The sequence below is a fragment of the Taurulus bubalis genome, assembly GCF_910589615.1.
Source record: "Taurulus bubalis genome assembly, chromosome: 5".
NCBI classification, from domain to species: Eukaryota; Metazoa; Chordata; class Actinopteri; order Perciformes; family Cottidae; genus Taurulus; species Taurulus bubalis.
In genome coordinates, this window is record NC_136593.1 from 18590599 (window position 1) to 18614612 (window position 24014).

Below are 24014 nucleotides of genomic sequence, written 5' to 3' on the forward strand. Positions count from 1 at the left end.
AAGGAGACCGGTTGGCACAAGGGTGCTTCAAGATATCAGGCGGAGTAACAGTCTGGCACCTTTAAGGCCTTAATAATGTAAGTCATGGACATATTTCAACCACTTCTTTGCTTGTCTTGTCTCTGAATGTTATTTATCTTTTATCCTTGTAACCATGTCTCAGATGGTAAATTATGTAGAGCAGAAACAACCAGAAAATTGTTTTGAATTGTTTGAAAAATTAACTTCCAACTATTTTGATTTGACTACTAAATGTAATGTTTGATTCTGTCTTTTTAAAGAAAGAAACTTCCAAAAAAACATACTCTCTCCAGATTCTTTCATGCGCTGCTTTTCTTTGATTGATATGAGATTAAACTGTCTATATTTGTGTTTTGGACAATTGGCCGAACATTTTTTAGAATGTACATGAATAAATTCTACCCTGTGATTAATGTTATTTGTAAGACTGTGATTATATATCAACAAGGTGTATAAAGCATGATTTAAGCTAATGGGATCTTATTACATTTAATTTAAAGGATTTAATGCTGATTCTTGGGTACAAAGTAAGGATAGTTTTGTCTTTGATGAGTTTTTGTCTTTTAAAAAGAGTTGTAGACGAAAGCAGCTCACTGCAGCCAATAATACTGATACAACGTGATGCTCACATATCTGCAGTCATTCTGTTGTGCAAAAAAATAGCTTATTGTTTTCCACAATAAGCTATTTAGTAGTAACTAAATATTAGTTATTTTTGCATAACTTTATTTTAATTTTTCTAACAAAGTGATAACACTTTTTTTTGTCTGATGGAGCAATCTGGTTTACTTGAAACACTGAATACTCTTCCATGCCAGTAGTTAGCACAATAATTACCTAACCACATATGCTGTATTATGTTACAACGTGACATTTTGTTACTTTTTGGATTGTTGGTGTGCCGCGGGATTTTTTTATTGTAGAAAATGTGTCGCGGCTCAAAAAAGGTTGAAAAACACTGTCATAGAGACACATTTATGTACATAGTTTGGTCCTGGTCTATTTCCATGGCCCGAGGTTCCACATATTAGGCACACACTGAAACAGTAGGAGTTTACATAATTGAAGGTTGCAGACAGTCATGATGTCCTCCACAGGTGCACACAGGAACTGCCTCGGGGGAAACTACTAAGTTATCCAAAAATGTAATCAGCATTCATGTTTTACATGGATATTTCTTCTGTTCAAAAACTAAATAAATATTTGTGTTTTGCACCAGACTATTTAAATTAACTGGCGCCGAGGTACTGATTGCACGGTGTAGGCTGTGTTATCCTTTTCGGATCATTTATGCACAGCAGATTAAACAAACCTTTCTGAATGGCTCTGTGTTCTTTAAAACATGCTATTGATTTATTCAGAAATAGATTCCCAGCGACTAATAAGAACTTCAATTTAACATATCAAAGCGGAAGTTTACAGCTTTCCTTACTGACAGGAAGAAGTGTACAGTAGATCTTGAACAATACTATTCAAAGCTGTGAAAAAGGTGGACTGGAAGGGGTTTGCATGATTTTTGCTTGTCCTCACCTGTTAGCTCACAGCTCTGTGGTCCTTATGTAACCACACAAACAAATACCGCTTTATCTGAGGCCAGATGTGCAGGCTCCCAACCATCCTCTACTATCTCAGTGTGTGTGTGTGTGTGTGTGTGTGTGTGTGTGTGTGTGTGTGTGTGTGTGTGTGTGTGTGTGTGTGTGTGTGTGTGTGTGTGTGTAAATATAGACTGATCAGATGTACAGATGTCTTAAAGCCCCAATGATTGTGGAGCTATTATGCCATTATTATGGGTCAGTGGCCACCAGCACTGCAGACAAAGGTGCTCACTGCCATTGAATACCACAATGACTGACCTAGAGTTTCACAACTACAACACAGTGATGACATATTCTCATTATAGCCTACACACAAACAGCCTCTTGCCCCTAAATCAACATCATTTAAATATTTTTCTTTTTTCTTCATCTTATAGAATACCACACACACGCACAGCTAAATGTCACCCAAGGAACAACACTGAGCCCTAGTGGTGAGAGCATCTCAGGATCACTGATAGCATGAGAAAAAGAAAAAAAAGGTTTCTTCTTAAATAATTTTAGTAGAATCGAATGTATTCTGAATGTTTGCAAAACACTTCAAACTGGCAACGACAAGGTTACAAGGTACTTTTTATGTCATTGTACAATGGGGTTGTGTAACATTGTAATCCTATTTTGCTACACAATAATAATAGAAAAGCACTAAAAAAGCATTAATAAAACGTTAATAGATAGTGCAGGTTTCACAGACTGAGGAAATAAGCTGTGGTGAGTGACGGCACAGCAGCTGATACTTCTGTATCTCCTGAAGGTTGTGGCTGTTGTGGGTATTGTCTTTTAATATCCATTGTGTCCAGGACTTTTTCTTATACACCCGTTTGAGAGCTTTTCAACCAGGATGGATGTGTCCTTTCATCTTAAAATGAAACACTGAAATGCAAAGATTTTTTGAAAAATATGTTTTACAGCAAATATAGTTATAAAATGTCAACTACCTTTTACAGTACTTTTCCGTATATACTGTGCCAATGCAGAAGCCTACTCTGCAGCCACACTCATTCTAGGTATTCACACACACACACATATACATATATATACATATATACATATACATATACATATATATATATAGATATATATATATCTATATATAGATATATATATATCTATATCTATATATATATAGATATAGATATATATATATCTATATATATATATATATATATATATATATATATATATATATATATATATATACATATACATATAGATATATATATATATATATATACATATATATATATATAGTTCATGACAGTTTGTATCTTTGCTCATCCAGTCCTCTGGCCTGATCCCGAGACCTCTTGACGGTGAAGCAGACGTCAGAGCAACTGGTGCGTCTGGAGCTTGGCGCCCCCTGGAGGACGGGAGACCTCTGGGCGTTCAATTATATGTGTTAAATATCTCAATCGCGTGTTTTCCGAGTTGCCTGGATTTGTTTTTTCGTCCTTAAAATAACGACACGGACTTCAGACAACGTATGTATGCAGCGAGGAGAGAAGGGTTTCGTGTGTGATGCGTCCACGCGCGTCTCAGAGAAGTGACGTGTGAGAGCGAGCGGCTGGTCTGGTGACGTGTCTCTACTGCTCTCTCTTTTCTTACTGAGAGGCTGGATGGAGCCGCACTGACTCCACGGAGCACTCAAACCGGTACCAGTAACACGGCAGGAGTCGGTCTCGGGACGCCATGGGGAGTACGTGACGGTCATCTCTTGCATGCACGTGTTGAGGGGTGGTGGGGTGTCCAAAAATACCTGCTGTCTTTTTGTCATCTCGGAACTATAACGGACGTAATGCGCTCGAGCTAATTGGCTAACCTTGGATAGGTTAACGCTAGGTGGCAAGTTGGACGCCAGCTAGTTTATGATTTGAAGCTTTTATTCTCATCAAGACGGGGTTAAGTAACGTTTGCTTCGCCGCCGCGAGCCCCCTGCCTCCCTGTGCCAGACAGGCGCACGAGCTCTCCCTGTTTTTAAAGGGATTCACTCACTCGTTTGGCGACGTGTAACGCTAGCTAGCATCACGCTCGCTGTGCGGGCTGTTAAAGGCAAGACGGGTCGACGTCGGGGTTTCTTCTGCTTCCTCTTCGTATGAGCAGGTTCGTGGATCCGCAGGGTCGACTGGACCCCGGGTCGCGTGCCAGGACCAAGAATTAAGTGGAATAAATATGTTAAATCGCTTCCTGTCAAAGTCAATTTCAGTGATTTGACACAGCTGATCTGGAATCAAAGACGAAACATTCAACAGCAAAGAGGCCGCAAAACGGTTAAAAAAAAAAGTCCACACACTGGATACTAGTTACCTTGTTCAGGTCTGTTTGTTTGTTTGCATGTCCAGATATCGCTAAGAAAACACAACGTGTTGCTGCATCGGCCAGGTGACCGCTGGCAGCTATACACCTGGTGGCTAGTGATGACGTAGCTTCTAAGATCGCCTGGTGAAAGAAGAGCAATGGCTTCAGATCACGCTCGTGTTTGTGTGTGATGTTACTTGTGTCTCACAACCCGCTGTTCTCTTTCTGCAGTTAAGTTTTTGGAGGTGATCAAGCCGTTCTGTGCGGTCTTGCCAGAAATTCAGAAACCAGAAAGAAAGGTACGTCAAGTTCCTGTTATCGTATGTATTTTCATTGCATTATGTCTGCACTGTGCATATGTGTGTTGTTCATACTGTTAGTTACCTAGCACGTTGCACTGCTTCTTTTTGCATTACTGTATATGCTAAAACTGCTTTTCGTTGTCCTTGTACTCTGTGCAATGACAACAAAGTTAAATCTGAATATATGAATGATGTGCTCTTTTTTTTAATTCTTACAGATTCAATTTAGAGAAAAAGTACTATGGACCGCCATCACACTATTCATCTTCCTGGTGTGCTGCCAGGTTAGTATCTGTGGATGACAACCCACCTGCTGGTTCTGTTCGAGGCGACAGTGTGTGACACTGTTTTCCATCTTTTTCTTGATTTTCAGATTCCTCTTTTTGGCATCATGTCTTCCGATTCAGCAGATCCTTTCTACTGGATGAGAGTAATCCTGGCTTCCAACAGAGGTGCAGGATTTGTAAATGTTTAACGCGGTTAATCACAGCGTTCTTTTATCTCCTGTGCTTCTCCAATAAATAGAGCTAATCTCATTATCACGTGATAAATCAAAGGTCAACACTTGTCGGCCCTTGTGCATTGCTTTTGCTATTGCTGCTACTGCTGTGCTAACTGAGGCTTACAGCGACACTCATGTTCTTCCCCTGCAGGTACTCTGATGGAGCTGGGCATCTCACCCATTGTCACCTCAGGCCTTATCATGCAGCTGCTGGCTGGTGCCAAGATCATTGAGGTGGGAGACACTCCCAAGGACCGAGCCCTTTTCAATGGAGCTCAGAAATGTAGGTCTATTGCTTGCTACACTTTCTATTTTTAGACCTCGTCACATGCCTTTTGAAACTGAATATTGTTTTACTTGCTTTGAAGAAGGCAGACACTGTTTATTGTTTAGTAACAGATTGCACATTTTCTGTCTTTTTGCAGTGTTTGGGATGATCATCACAATTGGACAGGCCATTGTATATGTTATGACTGGCATGTATGGAGACCCTTCAGAGATGGGTGCTGGTATATGTTTGCTCATCATCATTCAGGTTAGTACAAACTGGCTGCTGCTCTCCTGCCTCAACATTTCCAAAGTTAAGGTTCTGTGTATGAAATTGTGCTTTACCTTGTTAATCGTTAAATGATCTTTCCTGCTAAGATTACAGTTAAATTGTCACAATTTCCCTTTGTACGGGAAACAGAAATGTGTATATTGTGACTTTCATAATGTTTAGTTGCACACGGCTGTTTTGAAAAGCTGTCTGTCTGAATCTGCTCGACACAAACCAGGAGTCCGTTTCTTCAGCTCTTTGTTGCAGGTCTGATTGTCCTGCTGCTGGATGAGCTGCTCCAGAAGGGCTATGGTCTGGGATCTGGTATCTCTCTCTTCATCGCAACCAACATCTGTGAGACAATCGTCTGGAAGGCCTTCAGCCCCACCACTGTCAACACAGGCCGAGGTATGGGTACATCTTAAAGCTGAGTGATGATTAAATGAGATGCGTCTTCATCTGAATTATATTGGCTAACCCTGTGACTCCTGTTGTTTATCCAGGTACTGAGTTTGAGGGAGCCATCATCGCTCTGTTTCATCTTCTGGCCACCCGCACAGACAAGGTGCGCGCCCTGAGAGAGGGCTTCTACAGACAAAACCTGCCTAACCTCATGAACCTCATCGCCACCGTCTTTGTGTTTGCAGTGGTCATATACTTCCAGGTGAGCAGGCGACGCCAACTACATGCAGTCCAGAGTCTTACCTGCTGTTGTTGCACAAAAAAAGTTTGGACGACACGTTTTGAAGCAGATGTCAGCGCACTGATTGGCACACTTTGTTACCTCACCAGGGCTTCAGGGTGGACCTGCCCATAAAGTCAGCGCGCTATCGTGGTCAATACAACACCTACCCCATCAAACTCTTCTACACCTCCAACATTCCCATCATCCTGCAGTCTGCCCTGGTCTCCAATCTCTACGTCATTTCTCAGATGCTCTCGACGCGTTTCAGCGGCAACTTCCTGGTTAACCTCCTGGGAACTTGGTCTGTAAGTAAAGAATGGGTGCTCCGCCTCCAGCACATCTCGTCTTAGTTATTTTCATAAAGAGGGTTCAGGTTCGGTCTCTTGTAATCTATTTAAGTCATGGACTATCGGCATCTTACGATAAAATCTTGTTTTGTTCAGGACGCCACGAGTGGGGGACCAGCTCGGGCCTACCCAGTGGCCGGGCTCTGCTACTACCTTTCTCCTCCAGAGTCGTTTGGTTCTGTCCTGGACGACCCAGTTCACGCCGCCATCTATATTGTCTTCATGCTCGGTTCCTGCGCCTTCTTCTCCAAGACCTGGATTGAGGTTTCAGGATCCTCTGCCAAAGATGTAAGTCTTTATTTGTCTGAGCGTTTGCTCCTTGCTTCGCGTTCGTTCCACACGAAATGAGCCTGCTTATAACAACTCTGTGTGTCTCAGGTGGCGAAGCAGCTGAAGGAGCAGCAGATGGTAATGAGGGGACACAGAGAGACCTCTATGGTGCATGAGCTTAACAGGTACAAAACAACCGTCCAAGTCTCAGGTTTCATGTTTGTTACTTTGCAGCGCATTGAAAGTTGTCGTCCAGAATATGTATGTATTTATACTGGGTTCACTCTTCACAGGTACATCCCCACAGCTGCTGCCTTTGGTGGCCTCTGCATAGGAGGGCTGTCTGTCATGGCTGACTTCCTGGGTGCCATTGGGTCGGGTACAGGAATCCTCTTGGCTGTGACCATCATCTACCAATACTTTGAAATCTTCGTGAAGGAGCAGAGCGAAGTGGGCAGTATGGGAGCACTGCTTTTCTAGAAAAATACCAACCTTCTTACACACATCAGACACAAAGCATCCCCCCCATTATGTTCTTTTTATTTTACAAATCGCACAATCGGTACATTTTGCTGCTGGGATAGGTCATCGTCCACCGCCACCTGTGCTTGCCATCATTACCTCTCCAGCATGTCAAATGCTGTGAAAATCATTTTGCTTACTCCCAGTGTTGAGCACAGTATTGTGTGTCTTCAGTCCTTAGCTATTTATTTTATTTTTATATTCAATAGCTATTACCCATCTATCTGCAGGCTGCCTCTGTACCCACGGACTGTCTTATCAGCTGAAGAATGCCTAAAAGCACACGAGTGTGAGGTGCTGTCTTCGACTTACCTCAGGCATTGTTCATTGCAGCATGTTCAAGGAACACTAAGACGGCGACAACGAGTTAGTGCTTATTTCAAGCTGACAGCACTGCCTGGACTTTTCGGGGGAAACAAAAGAAAACCGTGTCATGATCATCACAAGTAGCAATCAAGCTCTAGGTTTCTGGGGACCCATAGTAGGATGTGAAAAGTATAAATACAATATGCTTATACTCCTAATAAGGGTTCTTGTAATCTCAGCCAAGCTGTCGGTGGTTTTTATTTACCTTTTTTCTTTTCTTTTTTCAAATGACGGACTATGTTTATATTCACTCTGGTCTTATGTAGGGCGCAGTGTTTGCCCTCCGTCTATGCGTCCTCAAAGGAAAGTGTTTGTCAGTGCCGTCATGCTCTTTTATTCCCACTGCCGAGATGGTCGCGCTGAGGGTGGGTTTGATAGGGATGAAAAGGGGTTTTTATTTTGGTTTTTACTTTATGTAACAAACATAATTGTGTTATTAAAAAAAGAAAAGGAAAAAAAAGGCTTTTTTTTCCCTCCAATATACTTGGAAATTTTGTTTGGATTTCTATTGTCTCCTTGTTGTGTCTTGTCCTTGCATGTTCTTTGACCACTACAGGATACTATTTGTGGGTGAAATAATGAAGTGATAATATATAGTGGCATAGCAATTCATTGTGTTAGCACACATCATTGATAGTTAAAGCTGAATTTAACACTAAAGGGAAGTAAAACAAAGTTAGAGCACTATGGCATACTTATCAATTTACTAGGGCTGTTGGTATGATGTTAGTCTCTAGAGATGAGACAAGTTTTGCTCCCAGGAGTTGTGATTTATAACTTGACTAGTTTACCTCTCTTACTGTAACTACAAATTACTTAACTTCCACTAGAGGTCACTGTATGTGGTTTAAGATAAACTTGTTTCACATAGTAAAGAGTAAAATATTCTTCATAACTAGGTTGGAGGGGTTACTATTCAAACTATGCCTGTACATTACTACCGGCAACCTTCTCGCAGTACATTAAATGTTTATATCAAATGTTGCTGAACGAAAACAGGGACAAGAGAAATTAGTTACCCATTACTGCATACTATTGCAAGGTATCCTATGATTTAGTCACCAAACATAAGTTATGAGAGCATGGCCATGCACACCTGTGTAGCAGAAATGAATCATCTCAGGGAATCAGGGATGGACAGACAAGAAAAACACCATTTCCCCTGATCGCTTGGTAGAGGTGTGTATTGTAGGCATTAGGGTTAACTGTAACTCATGACTCACAGGTTTATTTGACAAATAGAACCAAATGAGAATGTGACATTGTTAAATCTATTTGTAAATTCAGTTTATTTCAAATATATCACAACTTTTTTTTCAACAATTATATATACATATTTATATAGAGAAACACGTATACATGTATTGTAGTACTAATTCGATAGAAAACATTTACAACGTGTTTTTAAGGTTCGTATTCGTTTATTATTTTAAAAAGGACCCAGTGACGTCATCGCGGTGCGCCCACATGTGACCGGAGGGCCAGAGGGTGTAACGGTGCCGTCGGACGCCGGGTCGCTTGTCAAATGAGATCCTCGCACTTGTCAAGTAATTCCTCCAACTCTGGTCATCTTTTACCGCAGAGGGCGACAGACGGCAACACCGGGAGGCATGTCGTACTGCAAGCAAGAGGGTAATTTAAACTTTATTTTCTCCCATTTTACTGCATGGCATCCAATGTCATCGAGCGAGCCACCATGCTATGCTAGCTGACGGTAGGTTAGCTGCACGGCTAGCGACGAGGAAAGCTTCGTCTCCAGCAACAGTACTGGTTTGTTCATAATGGGGTCCGTCATTGAGATGACGTAATCGCACTGGTCGCTGCACTCTGTTAACGTCACGTCGCAAGTCGGGAGAAGCGTCTGTCTCATCCTGACCGTGCTGTCCGGACAGGTTAACCGAGTTGAAGAGCTAGTGCCAAAGTGCGCCGCCAGGGGTCGATGTGTCTACCAAATAGTACCGCTACGCTCCCCTGGACCGGGTCTTCTGCTTCTCCGTCGTGATGTTTTCCTTGCTTGTGTTTTTGTCACTTAAAGGTAAAGATCGCATCATCTTCGTGACCAAGGAAGACCACGAGGCTCCCAGCAATGCCGAACTCATTGCAGATGACCCCAATGACCCCTACGAGGAGCAGGGTTAGTCATTTGGTCGTTGTGTAAAAAAACAGTTACGTGACTTCTAAACGTTCCTCCCCTCATAAAGGTTTTCTAACGTGCACCTGTTTCTTCAGGTCTGATCCTGCCAAATGGGGACATCAACTGGAACTGCCCGTGCCTGGGAGGCATGGCCAGCGGACCGTGTGGCTCTCAGTTCAAAGAGGCCTTTTCCTGCTTCCACTACAGTAAGGAAGAGTTGAAGGGCTCAGAGTGCATTGACAACTTCCGCGACATGCAAGACTGCATGCAGAGGTACCCTGAGCTCTATCCTCAGGACGAGGATAAAGGAAGCTCCTCCCAAGCAGACTCCGACTCCGGTCCTGTCTCCACCGACCCGGCCGAGGGCTCTGCCTCACCCCCTGAAACGGACTCTACCACAGCCGCCTCAACATCCGAGTCTGCCGTCTCACCCGACAGCACGTCGCCTACAGACAAGCAGACTGCCAGCTAAGGTCCATCAGCCGTCATCCAGCATAACTGACTCTATCCCCGTCAGAGCTCTGACACTCGCGGGCAACATTTACAGGCCTGCAGAGACAGACTTTGTGACTGCAGAGAAATGTAACGTATGTACAAGAGTTTAGGCTGCTTTGTTTGCTGAGCAATCCAAAACAAATCATTGAATAATATGATTTAACGACAGCCGGCCGAGCTGTTTGTTGCAGGGACTTTGGTTGAAAGACTCACTTTATATGCAATTGGAATTTAATTTACTGCGTGTCAATCAGAATAGCCTGTTTGTTAGCGTTCGTTATGTGTGTTGTTTGAACAGTAATCACTGGATATTTTATTTGAGCAATGTTCAGCTTTTCTTAGGAATTCCCCCCCGACTCAAGACAGTTTTGACTCCTGCTGTGACCTAACAGAGAATCACTTCGCTTTCCATCATTTAAGAAACCAAAAAGCAGTTGATTGGTAAGAAGACGAGGCTTTTTACATCGATACAAGATGTTTTTATCTGTGTTTGTTGACATCTTGGAGACCCTTCAGGGGTTTCATCTCGCCGCGTATGATCAGTGGTCGACATATTTCCTCATTGACTGTATCTGGTCGAGACCAAAGTGGTTTTTGGCACATTCAACTGTCACTGCATACATGTTTTTGTTGTCTTAATTCTGTCTGGAGTCTCCAGTTGGATGCTGTGGTCACTATTCACTGACATTCAGGCCTTAAAAGACTTGATGGATATTTCTCAGACATGTCCAGATTAAAATTATAATTAAACTATTTCAACTTACTTTCCCCCCTTTTTTGTTCTTCTGAAGCCGAGGCACAACGCCCTCGTATGCCGGTAGTGTTCTTCTTCACACGTTGAAAGTCTGAATTTTATGGGAGATTTTCTCACTGACGTTGCCCAGAAGATTTACAAGTTGAAGACCGACCCACACCATATTTTACAGATTTAACTTATCTCGTTAAATTGGCTGTACATTAGTAAATTATAGTTTCATTCACTTGAACCCAGATGATTTGGGTTCAAAAATGTATGTTTACTATATATAACAGACATTTTAAATAAAAGCAAACCAACTAGACATTCAAAGTACATCCTATATGTTGTATGATAACTTAAACATTGAATACGATGTTTGTTGGACTCGGCTCTTAACAAATCCAGAATTAATTTGTCTTTTATTTTGGGTTGCGCACATTGTGAGTACCTTTCTTCAATGTTCTGAGCGAGACCGATCATGAGTTTGACTCTTTGATGACTTCCACCTGATGCCACATATTGTCCTGGGATTTTCAGTCTCTTTTTCTGAATTGTCCACGGACTCGAATCTCCTTGTGAGATCTTCTGAAGCCTGTTGCGCTTTTCTTTTCTGTCGATCTATTTTCATGTACATCCATTCCTCAGACCCTCTGATACCATTAGACCTAGTTGGGGTGTCCATGGGACCACCACACTCTGCATGGTGACCAGTAGACGTCCTGTCCCGGCCTCCTCTGGGCCGGCCAGCAGGTACTCCATACCTGGGGGAAAAGTAAGACACTGTGTGTGAATTGACCTAATCTTATTACAACTCCCTCTCTTTGGTGTTCGCTTGATTTTATTATTTTTTTAACTAGGAACAGAACTGTGCTTTGAGTACCATATATCACATCAAAATGGTCTCCTCCTTGGTCATGCTCTGAACTCGCCCTACCTGGGTTTAGAATAGGACAGGTGCAGCCACGGCTGGTCCAGGACAGAGGATAGATGCTGATGGTGCCCAGGTAGAGAGGCACTTTGCCGGATCGCAAGACCTTGCGAACTTTGACCTGCACTTCTGCGTGGCTGCCTTTGTCGTGAGCCGACAGCACACTGGCCTTGATCACTGTCATGAGCCACACGATTAAGAATGAGTCTGCATTTCAAGGCAAGTATGGATCAAACTTTATTAAACAATGTCATGTCTTACCGTAATCATGTTTGATCTTACAGAGGTCAGACGCACTTCTCAGCCTTTTCTCTTTACAGCTACACTTTCCTGTGTACAGATATTGAGTTATGTGCCAATCCACTTTTCCCTCCATAATTGCACTGCATGATTCCACAATTTTAAGTCTTGCAATGCAGATGAACACCACGGTTAATGAGCAACACGGCTGCGGGTCGAACTACTACTCGCCTGTGTAACGCAGAGCAGAGACCGCAAGCTCCTTCGACCACTGTACCTCTTCTTCGATTGTGACCATGTGATCCAGATCAGGGATTTTTCCACCAATGGGCACATTGAACACCTGGTTATTTGAGTAGCTGAAAGTGGAATTGAACTCATCGGGTTAATAGTTACTAGTTCGTTGTTAATTAACCAAATGCAGTTACAGTTTAGGTTCTGTGTAAATGATTTGGTTGACTGCTAACCTGGCCAGACACTGTCCAGTGGTTGGGTCACAGCTGTGAGGGCATGCGCAGGGTTTACATCCCTCCTCTCCAAAACCCCAATGGCCGGGCCGGCAGTGGCTGCAACTCGAGCCGCCTACGCCAGATTTGCACTGGCACTGCCCGCTTCTCGGGTGGCACCAGGGGCCCTCCTCTCCTGGACGGTTAGGCAAAGAGCCCTGTGGGTCACACCAGCAGCCTGAGGAGCAGAGGCACAGATACAGGTGTGTGCGTGCTGCTCAAACAATAGTTTTTTCGTCTCTTTTTTTTTTTATTATTGTTAAATTATGAATTTCCAAAGATGTGCCAGCAGATGGAGCTATACCACATTTTGATTCCTTTTCATTTCCTCCACAAACTTTCCAAAATTTGAAATAATTCCACAGAGGTCAAATTAACCATGACACTTTTATTTTGCCCTCTCTTACGTGTGCAGGCGTGGGGGGAGTTGAGGGGCAGCGATAGATGGCGGTGGTAGCCGTGGCGACAGCGCTTGCACCTGCGTCCGACAGTGTTGTGTCTGCAGTCGTCACAAACGCCCCCGCTGGTGCCGCCGGAGGAAAGCCATGCCCGCTGAGAGAAGTGACAGGTATCGGCGTGACCGTGACACTGGCACTCTGAGGTCACGCAGCGGTGTGTGTGTGAGGTCGAAGCAACACGAGAGATCGGACACGGAGGCAACGTGAGGACATCAGGAAGGGGAGAAGGGAGAGAGAAGGGAACATGGGGGACGGGTGAATCAAAAGTCTGATCTTTTGCTGACTTGTATACTATAGTCAAATATATCTCTGTTGGAGAAATGATTTGCATCCTGTGCTGACTGACGATAAAGAAATGAATATAAAGAGTAGACCAGACGTGGTCATCTCTGAATGGGTCTTAAAAAGACCCTTGAACATGATTTTGTTTGTATGTCTGGGGTCTGATTTGAAATTTAAACATATTGACAAAGTATGGAAATCATTGCTTTTCTAAAAACGATAAAAACGAGCCTTCAACAAATAAATGAGTACTTAATCCACTTTAAAGCTCCCTTTCAAGGCTCTTCTCTGGCCTTTTTTTTTCTCAGCGAGATGAGTGTTGTGCGGTCCTGCATGGTCACTCACTCTGGCACGGGTTGGACTCCCCGCTGCTGCTGTTGGCCGGCCTCCAGGGACGGTCATTGTAGAGCGGGGCACACTTCTCACAGTGATCGCCCGCCGTGTGATGGGTACAGAGGCAGCGAGCAGGCACCTGGGAAACACATCTGGGGCTGCTCAGTTACATCACTTATAGCAGACATTACAAACACTTGCTGTCTGGGGAGAGCTCTAAAATACATGCAGGCAGGTGATTTAAAAAGAAAATCAAGCTATTTAAAGCTCTTTAACTGGCACATGTTCCATCGGAAAGTACATTGTCCATCTGGACCTGACATGCTGACGTGTGTTGTACAAGACTGCAATAGAAAACAGGTGAGTGCAAAGAACTGCAGACACACTTTCCCTCATTATTGTTCTTTTACTTCTCATGACCAGGAAAAAGCCACTCACCATGTTACTGTCCTGTCTTGTGTCTTGACTGCTGTTGCGTGGCACACAGTACTCAGCATGTCCATAGCACAGGCAGGTCCCTCTGGCCAGTAAAGTATAAATAGCATACAGTGCTGAAGCTGGGCTTTCTCCGGTGGATGCTGAAGTCAGAGCTGAGACTGTGGGGCTTGTCGACTCTGCAGGGGAATTCAGAGGCGCAGGACAGGTCTGAGCTTTCAGCAGTCTGATGCGGAGATTAGTGAGGGTGAGGCGGGCAAGGGCCTCTGGGCTGTAAGGGTCCAGTCTTTTAACACTGCCGGGGTCAAGTGTCCGTAATATTACCTGGAAGGAGAGCACCAATCAGCACTGAATCAAACATTGTGGATCTGCCAAAAGGAAATGCGCTGCACCTTTGTGCATATTCTCTTACCTCCCCACCGCTGCAGGGTGTCGCGCTGGTATAACGGGATGTGCACAATGAGCCTGGCTGAGTAAAATCATCAGGCAAACCAAACTCCATGCTGCAATTGTGCGCAAATAGCTTAAGAGCGTCCCAGGTCTTTCCAAAGTCAGCTGAACGCTCTATGGCCATGGCAGCAGGCCGTGGTGACCTGAACAGCAAAACTACATGGGACAGACAGAACTGGGTTTCCAGGTCCAACCGGATCTCATCCTGCTGCTCCTGCATGGCGGTGCCCGCACCTGATGCCCACCAGGTATTCGGATGCAAGAAAGGGTCGTCGGTCATGTGAGCAGATGGGTGGGTGTCTTCTGGGCAGAGGAGCTGGGGGAGCACTGGAGGACTTGGGCAAGGACTGTGGTGGAAGGAGCTGTTCCCACAGCAGCTTGAGTGGGTGAGGAGGGTCCTGCCACTAGCCAAGTTCCCGATTGGTGGGCTGCAGGCCTGGTCCACACATCTGGAGACTGACAGGGATGGAGAGTAGTTATTTTACAGTATATGTCTGGTGACAGAAACATCTTTCCAGAACTGACATCATGGACAAAACCGCAGTCCACTTCATTGTGTTTGCCATGAATATGTTTGTGCCTTATTTTGTTTACCTTAAGTTTGTTGTAATTGTGTGTGTTAGGAGGACCCAGCAAAGCAAGCTTTTCATTGCACAGAGTAGCTCTGTTATCTGTGCATATGACAATAAAAATATCTTGAATTTAATTTGCCTGACCATTGTGCCACGGCATGCTCGCTCTGATGTGACACAGAACCCCACTCTTTCCCCATTGGACCGCATTAAAACTATCAGGTTACATGTAACGGTAAGACACAGCAGCCCCGTTATCAAATGTATCAGCAACAGGTATGACCTTTACTTTAGTTTTGGGACAGCGAAACTTTAGCAAATACATTGAAGAACCACGTAAGAGTCATACATTTCATGGCAATGTAACCCAGCTGTTTCATTACGGGTTGCCCAATCAATAACATACCACAACGGGGAAAACAAGTTCAGCCACACTGACGCACTATTTAGAGAAAGAGGATCAACAGAGATGATGATGATGATGATGACGATGATGATGCAGCTCACCTGCTCCGCTCCTCGTCCGAACCAAAAACAGCCAACAGAGCGCCACCAGCATCTGATGCCGACCTCTCCCAAGCACATTAGGCACTCTCATCCTTGTCCCTGCTGTGTTTACAACATATATGGTTCGACAAACGCCTTCCAGCAGAGGTTGGTCCCAACATTATGTAAAGCCTGACAAACGGCCAAGCGCATTTTCCTGCCAATTACGCAATGCGCAAAGCGTACAGATGAATCATGGAGTATTTTTTCCCGATATCCTTCCAGGAACAACGTGGAAAGAAAAAAATCCTTCATAAAGTTTCGTGCATCTCTCTGACAGAAGTGGATTCTGCGCACCCGTGGCAGCAAAAGATAGACGGGATGGATCATTGGTCAGTCCAAGAATGAACGCTTCATATTTGTCATAACGACATTTTACCAGTTGAGTTTCATCCAATTGACGCAACAAAAAGTGTCTAAACGATGAAAATGATGTGTCCTATTGTATGTTTTCATTCATTCACAGACAATCTGAGAGCTCCGAGTCCCAGCGAGGTCCAGCGCTCTGCGCGTTTACGCACAGGAGAGGAGTGCGCGCTCTATTTATCCATGGTCCTCCCCGCCCGCCCGCACACGCACGCACGCACGCGCACACACACACACTGTGAGGACGTTGTACTGCAACAACACTAAACCAAAGCTACCCTGGTTGGAGAAGATGTTTTTTTTTCTGCTCTCTGTGCGACTTTCATCCATTTGGGATTCTGCGAAGGATCGTGTGAGTTGGAGGACAGACTATAGCGACTTGCACGGGCTCGTCAAAGTAGTTAATGTGAACCAGCCGCGCAGCTAAACCAGGTCCCTCCACTAACCAGGGCCTCGTAATGGGCTGAGGAAATTAGTTTATCTGCTCCTGCCATTCTGTTGTTCAGCTGCAGTGATTTCAAGTTACAGGTCTCTTTGAAGTCTCGCAGGAAGAAACTAGAGACGGGAGACAGAAATAGTCATCGGTGCAGTGTGTGCAGCTTGATGGGGCATTGCGGCACCAAAAGAATCTGACAGCTTGGAGTTTCATGCAAATGAGTTGAGCAAGAAAAGGGCCTTTCTCCCATCTGTGTTCCTGACTGGGTAGATTACGCTGCCATTATTCATTATAGCCCTGGATAGTGAACACGTGGTCTGATATATGACAGTCATTCTTTTTTAATTCATTTGAACTATACGCACGTCAGGAAATCTTGAGTCTTTGGCTGAGCCTCATGTATTTTCCCTCCCTGGCACCATGAGAGAATAAACACCATGTCTGTATAGTTTTATGGCTCAACTTCAAATACAGGGGGTTCAGACAATTGGAATGGATGCTCAGAATTAGATTGGTTTCCATAAATGTATTTAATGCAAATTGTTTACAGACCTGCCCACTTGCTTTTCTCCATGAATGGAGTATGAAAATAAAACTACCACGGAATGACATATGGGCAATGTTTGCTCTGACAACATACAACATGATGTTTATGAGCAGCCATCAGTGGGTTAACCACATCATTTTGTCCAAGTCATCAATCCTTCATCCAGTCCATCTGTGTTCATTTTAAATGTTAAAAGTTGTTATTGCCTTTTCCCTCTCAACTTGTATATCACTCCAATAGTGCATGTCTTTGTTCACCCCTCACTTGTCTCTCCTATCATCTCTCTGTCCTCAGGCTCTCCTCTCTTAACGCCGGCTATAGTGTCTGGCAGGCCTCCACACAATATAACCCAGAGGCTCTCCATCTTCTGGCATCATCGTTTCTCCTTTCGTCACACTCCAGTGGTACAGTATATATATGCTAAGAATAGCTTTATGGGAGATAAGGGTAATGCCATTTATGAGCTGTTATGGTTGTGTTAGTTAGTGGCATACTGACATATAGTTTATGGCTGCCTTGTGCTGATTTGGAGTCAGTTCTTGATTGATGGGACACACGGAAATGAGTTTCACATCTTTTCACATGTTGCAGGATGCGAGGACCTGTGCACATTTGTAATGGATAAAACATAGAGTGGAATCTTCAGTGTGGTCCAGCTGTGGTTTTGCTTTCACTGACATACTCAGGTTGGTTCTGGCAGACGTCCATACTGTATTTATGAATCCACGTCACTGAGGTCTGAGGCTAAGGCTTGCAACAGAGCCATAAAACATTTTTAAGAGCAGCTGGTTCAAGTGCAAGTAAACTGAGTTTGGTTTGCTCATTTTGCCTTACAAATGCAAAAACACATTGAATTCTTAATTGACTAAATTGTAATTAAGGGTAATTTTCTATGATGTAGGAATGCAGAGCCGCCCACATCCAATAAAGTGCTTGTGAGCGTATCAAGGAGGAAGACCAACAGAATCCACACAGCAGTTCAAAACACGTGCTTCATTCTAAGTGCAGAGAGAAAAATGTATGATTTTCTCTTTCAGTACCTCTCAGCGAATAAATTCTCTCGATGCTCAGGATGTATATTTATCCTGGCCCCCAGCTGGGACAGGTCAAATACCAGCCAGGAAAGGTCACAGACATCTCCTACCTGCCGCGTGACTGCCTCTCTAATTGCTCCTCTTTCTCTCATTTACAGGGCTTAATAGGGGCCGGGGGTTAGAGCGCCGGGGTCAGACGAAGAGGGACGCCCCCTTCCCGCCTTTTTAATCCCTAGTGTTTGTCCAGCCTGCTTGTGTGTGGAGCACATGGTGTCGCTCCACACTTCCCCATCTCATTCTCCCTCCGTGTCTTCTCTCAGCCCTTGTGTTCTACATGTCAGCTCATATATTCATCCACGGATGAAGAGGATTAAGCTGCTTCCTAACATTTCACTGCATTTAGCCAACAATGATCACGCCCGGATTTGTTTCTCCAAATAGAAACATCTATTCAGTTAGCGCGTGTTCATTTGGAACGATGAAGTTTATATAACAGTCTCATTTAAATGCCGCAAGAGTTGTTGTTTTGGAGACCGTAACTGCACACAGTGGGAACAAATGTGACGATATCCACTGGCTAACAAGAGCAACCAGTAAGTGCGATGGTTAATTGGAGGTGCTTAAGGTAAGCAATGAGGTCAGAGGTAATTATGCTGTTGAATCTTTGGAGGAAGACTCCATTTTTAAAACCTAAAGTACGCACTACTACTGTCTTATACAATACTGTGGACCCACAAAATTCCAGTTTAGACAGTTGCACTTCAAATCACACAGCAATTCCTAAAACTCTTCCCCAAAGGCAGTCAGTTGACAGTTTAAAGTTGAAAGGTCAAGGTGATAGGTCAACAACAAAGGTCTACGGTTCAAGTCCAACAAAACCAGGAGGACTGTATTTCTTTAGGATCGTTTGAGTTGTTCTATTACTTTAATTTATTATCACTGTGAGCACGGTAATCAGTGTGGACAGCTTACGAAGAAAAAGGCCCCACTGTGGATGTTTGCTATGATTCTCATGTCATGGAGGTTTTAAAAAAAAGAAAAGAAAATACACACAGAGATGGTTTAAAATCTGTTCGCACCTCTACTTTGTGTGAGTGTACAGGCATTATAGGTTCAGATTGCATGTTGCCGCTTTGATGTGGGAGGACGAATGACACAGATTAAGGTGTCAGACCAGAAACTGATAGAGGCCAGATGAGACAGGATGACAAATCAAGGCCTCAGTGAAGCACTCAGGCAGCTGGCCAAACCAATAATGTGTGCATCTGTTAGCTCGTATGAGAAATTGTGGCTACGTGCAAGGGGAAACTATGCAGAACGGTTTCCATTCATTCTTTATTAATGCTTAACGAGTAGGAATTTCAGAAATATTAAAGAGTGGCCCACTTGAGGAGACTTCAGCTTGAGGGGTGGTGACTTATTTATAGCTGCAACTCCTGTTTATTATTGGACAACAAATTAATCTCCCACCCACAAGCACACTTGCAAACACCCCCTCAGTCTTGTGTCTCCGACTGTCTGATTTCTTCATATCTGTTTACGATGTCATCAACTAACAAGACCAAAAGTGTACTCTTGTGCTTCACCAACTCTCTCACATAAACCCACTGTCTCTCTGACACACAAGCACATGTACATGCATGCACATACACAAACACAATCACAGACACAATTTCTCGCTAACTTTTTCTTGGCTTTCCATCGCCCACCCACATAAACAAACTGGAATTCCAGTAGACACACTGGTTTGTTCCCACAAAAAAACACACAAACATACACACACACACACACACACACACACACACACGCACTTACACGCACACACATGTGCTACAGATTGCACTGCTTTCTTATTCTTCCAGCTCATATTCGCACACCCACTTAGATAAGACGTGGCTTTCATAACAATTTATTTTAACTGTCTCAAAGAACTTCAATGGATTCAAAGGAACTGTAGTTTGGCACAAGGATAATCTAGCTGAACAAATGCACCTACCATCAAGTGTGCTGGAGGTCGGGGGTCAGCGCGAAGAAGTTGGAATAAATACTGACACTCACTGGAGTTCAACGTCAGTTGGATGCAAGAAGTCACAAGCATAATAAATTCACACAAGCAGCTTTAGTTATTTAACTGAAATTCTCGCTCTGTGCTCTGTGCTATGACCCATGTTGTCTGACTTTGGTTCTCCTCCTAAAAGTCGCACTAACAAATGTAGCAAATGAGAAGAAAAATCAAACACAGCTGTTTGAGGTCCTGGGCCACAGGTTGGGGGTTCCAGTATGTCTCTCATGTCTGGCCACTTTGCTTCTTTGAGGCCCTCCTTTTCTCATTAAACAACTTTTTATTGGCATGCCAAGAGTCCACCTGTGAGTCATCCAAGCCATGACGGAAACTTCAATGTATAGCCAAGCACAAGGGTCACCGTTAAACAACAGTACTTAGTTTGACTCAAAGTCAAAAAGCACCTCTGCATGGAGGCACCCTCATATGTATGTTGCGGGTATCTGCTTTGCTCTTGTAAAATGCACCGCCACAAAACACTGTGATGTTAACGTGACCATTGCTGCTGTTTTATCTTTGAACTGACACCAGTGACATGCTTTGACCACAGTGCCGATGTCTCTCAGATCAAATGTAAAAAAAAGTGCTTTTAAAATGGGGTGCTGCGATGTGTTTTAGGTTATAAAAGGTGTAAAGTATTCACACAGTGTCCAGGAGTGCCATAGTGTAAGTTCCATAGTGTAAGTCAAGAAGAAGATTGTATAGCCCTGGGGCAAATGATCAGTGCATGTTTTTCTGCAGTTTTCCGATCAAATTAAACAAAATATCAGTTATATTCTCAAGAAACCTTAATGAGCCTCTACTGGAAACCACAGCATGCCTTTGTATGTTTCCATTCGTGCAAATGCAAAAAATAAAATCGCACTGCAACGTAAGGGTGTGCCTGTAATTGTGGTTGGATTGTGGCTTTCTGCTGGAGATATGTGAGAATATGTGCAACTGCTAAGCCCTCCTGGCTTGCCCAACAATGTGACAGTAAGAGGGGGATAGCCAGCGTTTGATCCCATCAGCCAACATCTGGCCCTCAGGAGGAGCTAAAGTTAGCGGCACATGCTGATGTCATTAGCGTAAAATGGGAGTTATATTCACAGAGCCATGACCCTCACAGCATCCCAATACCGTGAAAGTATGGGAGAGGGAGGATGAGAAGTGGATAAATAATATAAAGATTTTCGGATGAAGAGGGGAGAGGATGGATCATACATCTTAGTGATTATGTAAGTGACTAATATTGATGTTCTTTAACGGTTGATGTTGAGCCAGACCTTTCATGTCAGCATCAATCTACTGCTGGACGGCTCGAGCGGGAAGTGAGAAAAGGATGAGTACGGGGTGGATCAAAGCTGTAACAAAGCTTGTTAGGATTTAATCAGTTCCACTCCTCCAGAGCTGCTGGGCACATCTGTTCAATCAAGTCCCATCGCCATGGTGGGCTCCTGGCTCCAGCGATGGCTACAGTACTGCCAACCAGAAATTGGTAGGCAACCATGTTTTGAGGACCACCACCTCATCAGAGACTTGTGGTTCTCGTGGGGGTTTTCTTTGGAACCTCTGTGGCCTGGATCTCCTCACTGATTTAATCAACACCATTAGACATGTGTTAATGATTAATATATTGCTGTGGTCAGGATGCTTTGAGTGTTGAAGCCACTCTGATATGATAATGTCTTTATTAGATGTGGGTTATTCAGACCCTTGGGTGAAGGTCTTTCATTTGGTTTAGGCGTCCTCATTGGGTGAGGTCATTGTTTTGAGAATGAACTCTATTGAGAAGAAGCAAATGAAGCAAAAGGCCTCTCACCAAACATTTCAACAGGCCATTTAATGGCCACGACACAGTATTGCAAGATCCATAGCATTCAAATCAAGTCACTCTATTTGAACGTTGTTCTTTGTCTCCACTGTAAAGCATTTTGTTCGTGTCTGAGTACAGGGATGTAAGTCACCTCTGACCCCTTAGTCCTCTTGATCCCAGCCACACTAGACCTCCTCAGTGACTCACCGGTCCCCTCTCGACCTTAATTTCCCATCCATACCCGTGTGGCAGCATGTCCTATGCAAGTGACACGTGAGGGTCCAGACACATGAGTCTATTCATTTGTGCTTGGCTACCCAATCTCAGGCTGCTCTGATGGGTTTCAACTGAAGAGGCCAGGGGCAGGAGCAGGGGCCGCAGTGCATGGAGCCTGTGATCTGCCATGGGAAATAGACAAGGTTATGATGCCCTTGTGACCCAGGAGTGTGGGGATCGCACGGGTCAACGGGGTTTTCCCCCCGTTGTGGACACATTCAAGCTAGCATGAGTGTGAATGAAAAAGATTGGAAATGTGTGTGCAAAGTGTGCATTCCAATCAAATTCCATTAGCTTATCATTACTACCATTACCATCACTATCCTCACCAGGAACAGCATGGGATGTGAGCTTACCTGTGGAGAACAGCGTCATGTCACATTTCTGTCGTGGTTATGTAAATTCCCTCACAGTTTTGTTCCTTTAACTTTGAACTTGTGAAGTATGCTTCGTTCCAACGTTATCTCTAGGAACATTCAGTGCCTTTGTTATATTTTTGTATCATTTTCCTTGTTTTGTGCAAGTCATTGGTCTCTTCTCTTCATTTTTTGGACAATTCTCTGGACTTACCCATATTTCTAATATTATGCAATCAAACGTCACTGCTAGTCTAGGTATTTGATGTGTTCAATCTCGAGCACACCGGATGCAACTAATGTGTGTGTGTCTGTATATACTGTATTTATATATATATATATATGTATATATATATGTATATATATATATATATATATATACATATATATATATATATATATATATATATATATATATATATATATATGTATATATATATGTATATATATGTGTGTATCTATATCAGAATCAGCTTTGTTGGCCATGCATGAAATTTGACTCCGGTTTCATGTAGCTTTTTGTACTTATATACATACACAATAAACAATAAACAAGATGAATATAAAAAAAGACATTAAAGACAACAGAGACAAAATGACAATTGAAGACAACAGTAGTCAGAGTAGTGCAAGTAGTGCAGATGGAGGAGTCTGATTAATTGTTCATCATAGTGACAGCCAGCATACATATATCTATGTATATATATATATATATATATATATATATATATATATATATATATATATATATATATATATATATATATATATATATACATTTATATATTTCTTTAGGTAGCTATTGTATTATTGTAGTTATTTTGAGTGCAACTGTATGGTTATGTACATATATATATATATATATATATATATATATACATATATATATGTGTGTGTGTGTGTATGTGTGTATGTGTGTATGTACATATGTATATGTGTATATTTGTATGTATGTGTGTGTACATATGTATATGTGTATATATATATATATATATATATATATATATATATATATATATATATATATATATATATATATATATATATATATATTGTCATACTTTTGGACAACCACCTCTGTTTGGCTTCGTTGGCATGGACGCTGGCTAAATGACCCGCTTTCTTCCATAGACCCCGAGCAGCTTGAGCGTAGTGTTAGAAATCTTCCACCATTCAAACTGGACAAAGGGAAGTGTGATTGTTAATACGTCTAAATAGGTCGCTTTGTTTGTCTCACACGATGCCAGAGTGCCATGATGGTTGCATCTGTAATCCACAGCCAGATTGAGGACTTCCATCCCTTCATTCATCTGATTCAGGGCCCGAGGAATCCGGGGATGAAACGCTGCCACTGGGAGATGCTTTCAGAACGCATCCAGATGAAAGTCAGGCCCAAAGCCAACCTTGGCATAGCTCATGCGGCTGAGGTAGCTAAAGAGTACACCCCTGAACAGGATTCGTTCTCTAAACACAATGTTTTATGAGGTGTTAAATTCGTACTATGATGTGTAATGAATGGAGTGACCCTATGGAACTGCAACGTTTGGACAGAATTTGGGAAGCTTATTTTAATTCTGTTTT

General features: G+C 43.2%; 3 protein-coding genes across 3 annotated transcripts; 2 read left to right on the top strand and 1 right to left on the bottom strand.

The window, feature by feature from the left end:
- Positions 1-3233: 3233 nt before the first annotated feature.
- Positions 3234-7928, top strand: LOC306736789 (protein transport protein Sec61 subunit alpha). The gene is made up of 12 exons (XM_079218463.1): positions 3234-3312; positions 4143-4210; positions 4432-4497; positions 4587-4665; positions 4867-4998; positions 5141-5250; positions 5508-5661; positions 5757-5917; positions 6046-6243; positions 6382-6573; positions 6664-6740; positions 6849-7928. The coding sequence occupies exons 1-12, from the start codon at positions 3306-3308 to the stop codon at positions 7033-7035; spliced, it is 1431 nt and encodes a 476-aa protein (XP_079074589.1). The 5' UTR covers positions 3234-3305; the 3' UTR covers positions 7036-7928.
- Positions 7929-9053: 1125 nt separating this feature from the next.
- chchd4a (coiled-coil-helix-coiled-coil-helix domain containing 4a) lies at positions 9054-10794 on the top strand (the record flags this gene model as incomplete). The annotated part of the gene is made up of 3 exons (XM_079218764.1): positions 9054-9075; positions 9479-9577; positions 9673-10794. The coding sequence occupies 3 exons, from the start codon at positions 9054-9056 to the stop codon at positions 10047-10049; spliced, it is 498 nt and encodes a 165-aa protein (XP_079074890.1). The 3' UTR covers positions 10050-10794.
- Positions 10795-11435: 641 nt separating this feature from the next.
- Positions 11436-22452, bottom strand: LOC306737062 (netrin-4; the record flags this gene model as incomplete). The annotated part of the gene is made up of 11 exons (XM_079218765.1): positions 11436-11572; positions 11746-11916; positions 12001-12069; positions 12211-12338; positions 12447-12663; positions 12893-13081; positions 13571-13697; positions 13997-14317; positions 14406-14899; positions 15523-15657; positions 22434-22452. The coding sequence occupies 11 exons, from the start codon at positions 22450-22452 to the stop codon at positions 11436-11438; spliced, it is 2007 nt and encodes a 668-aa protein (XP_079074891.1).
- Between the last annotated feature and the right edge of the window lie 1562 nt (positions 22453-24014).

Bases quoted from the DNA above. Each gene is read 5' to 3' on its own strand.
- LOC306736789 (XM_079218463.1), top strand. The intron at 4,999-5,140 runs GTAGGTCTATTG...GTCTTTTTGCAG, and splicing joins TTTCAATGGAGCTCAGAAAT to TGTTTGGGATGATCATCACA. The intron at 6,244-6,381 runs GTAAGTAAAGAA...TGTTTTGTTCAG, and splicing joins ACCTCCTGGGAACTTGGTCT to GACGCCACGAGTGGGGGACC.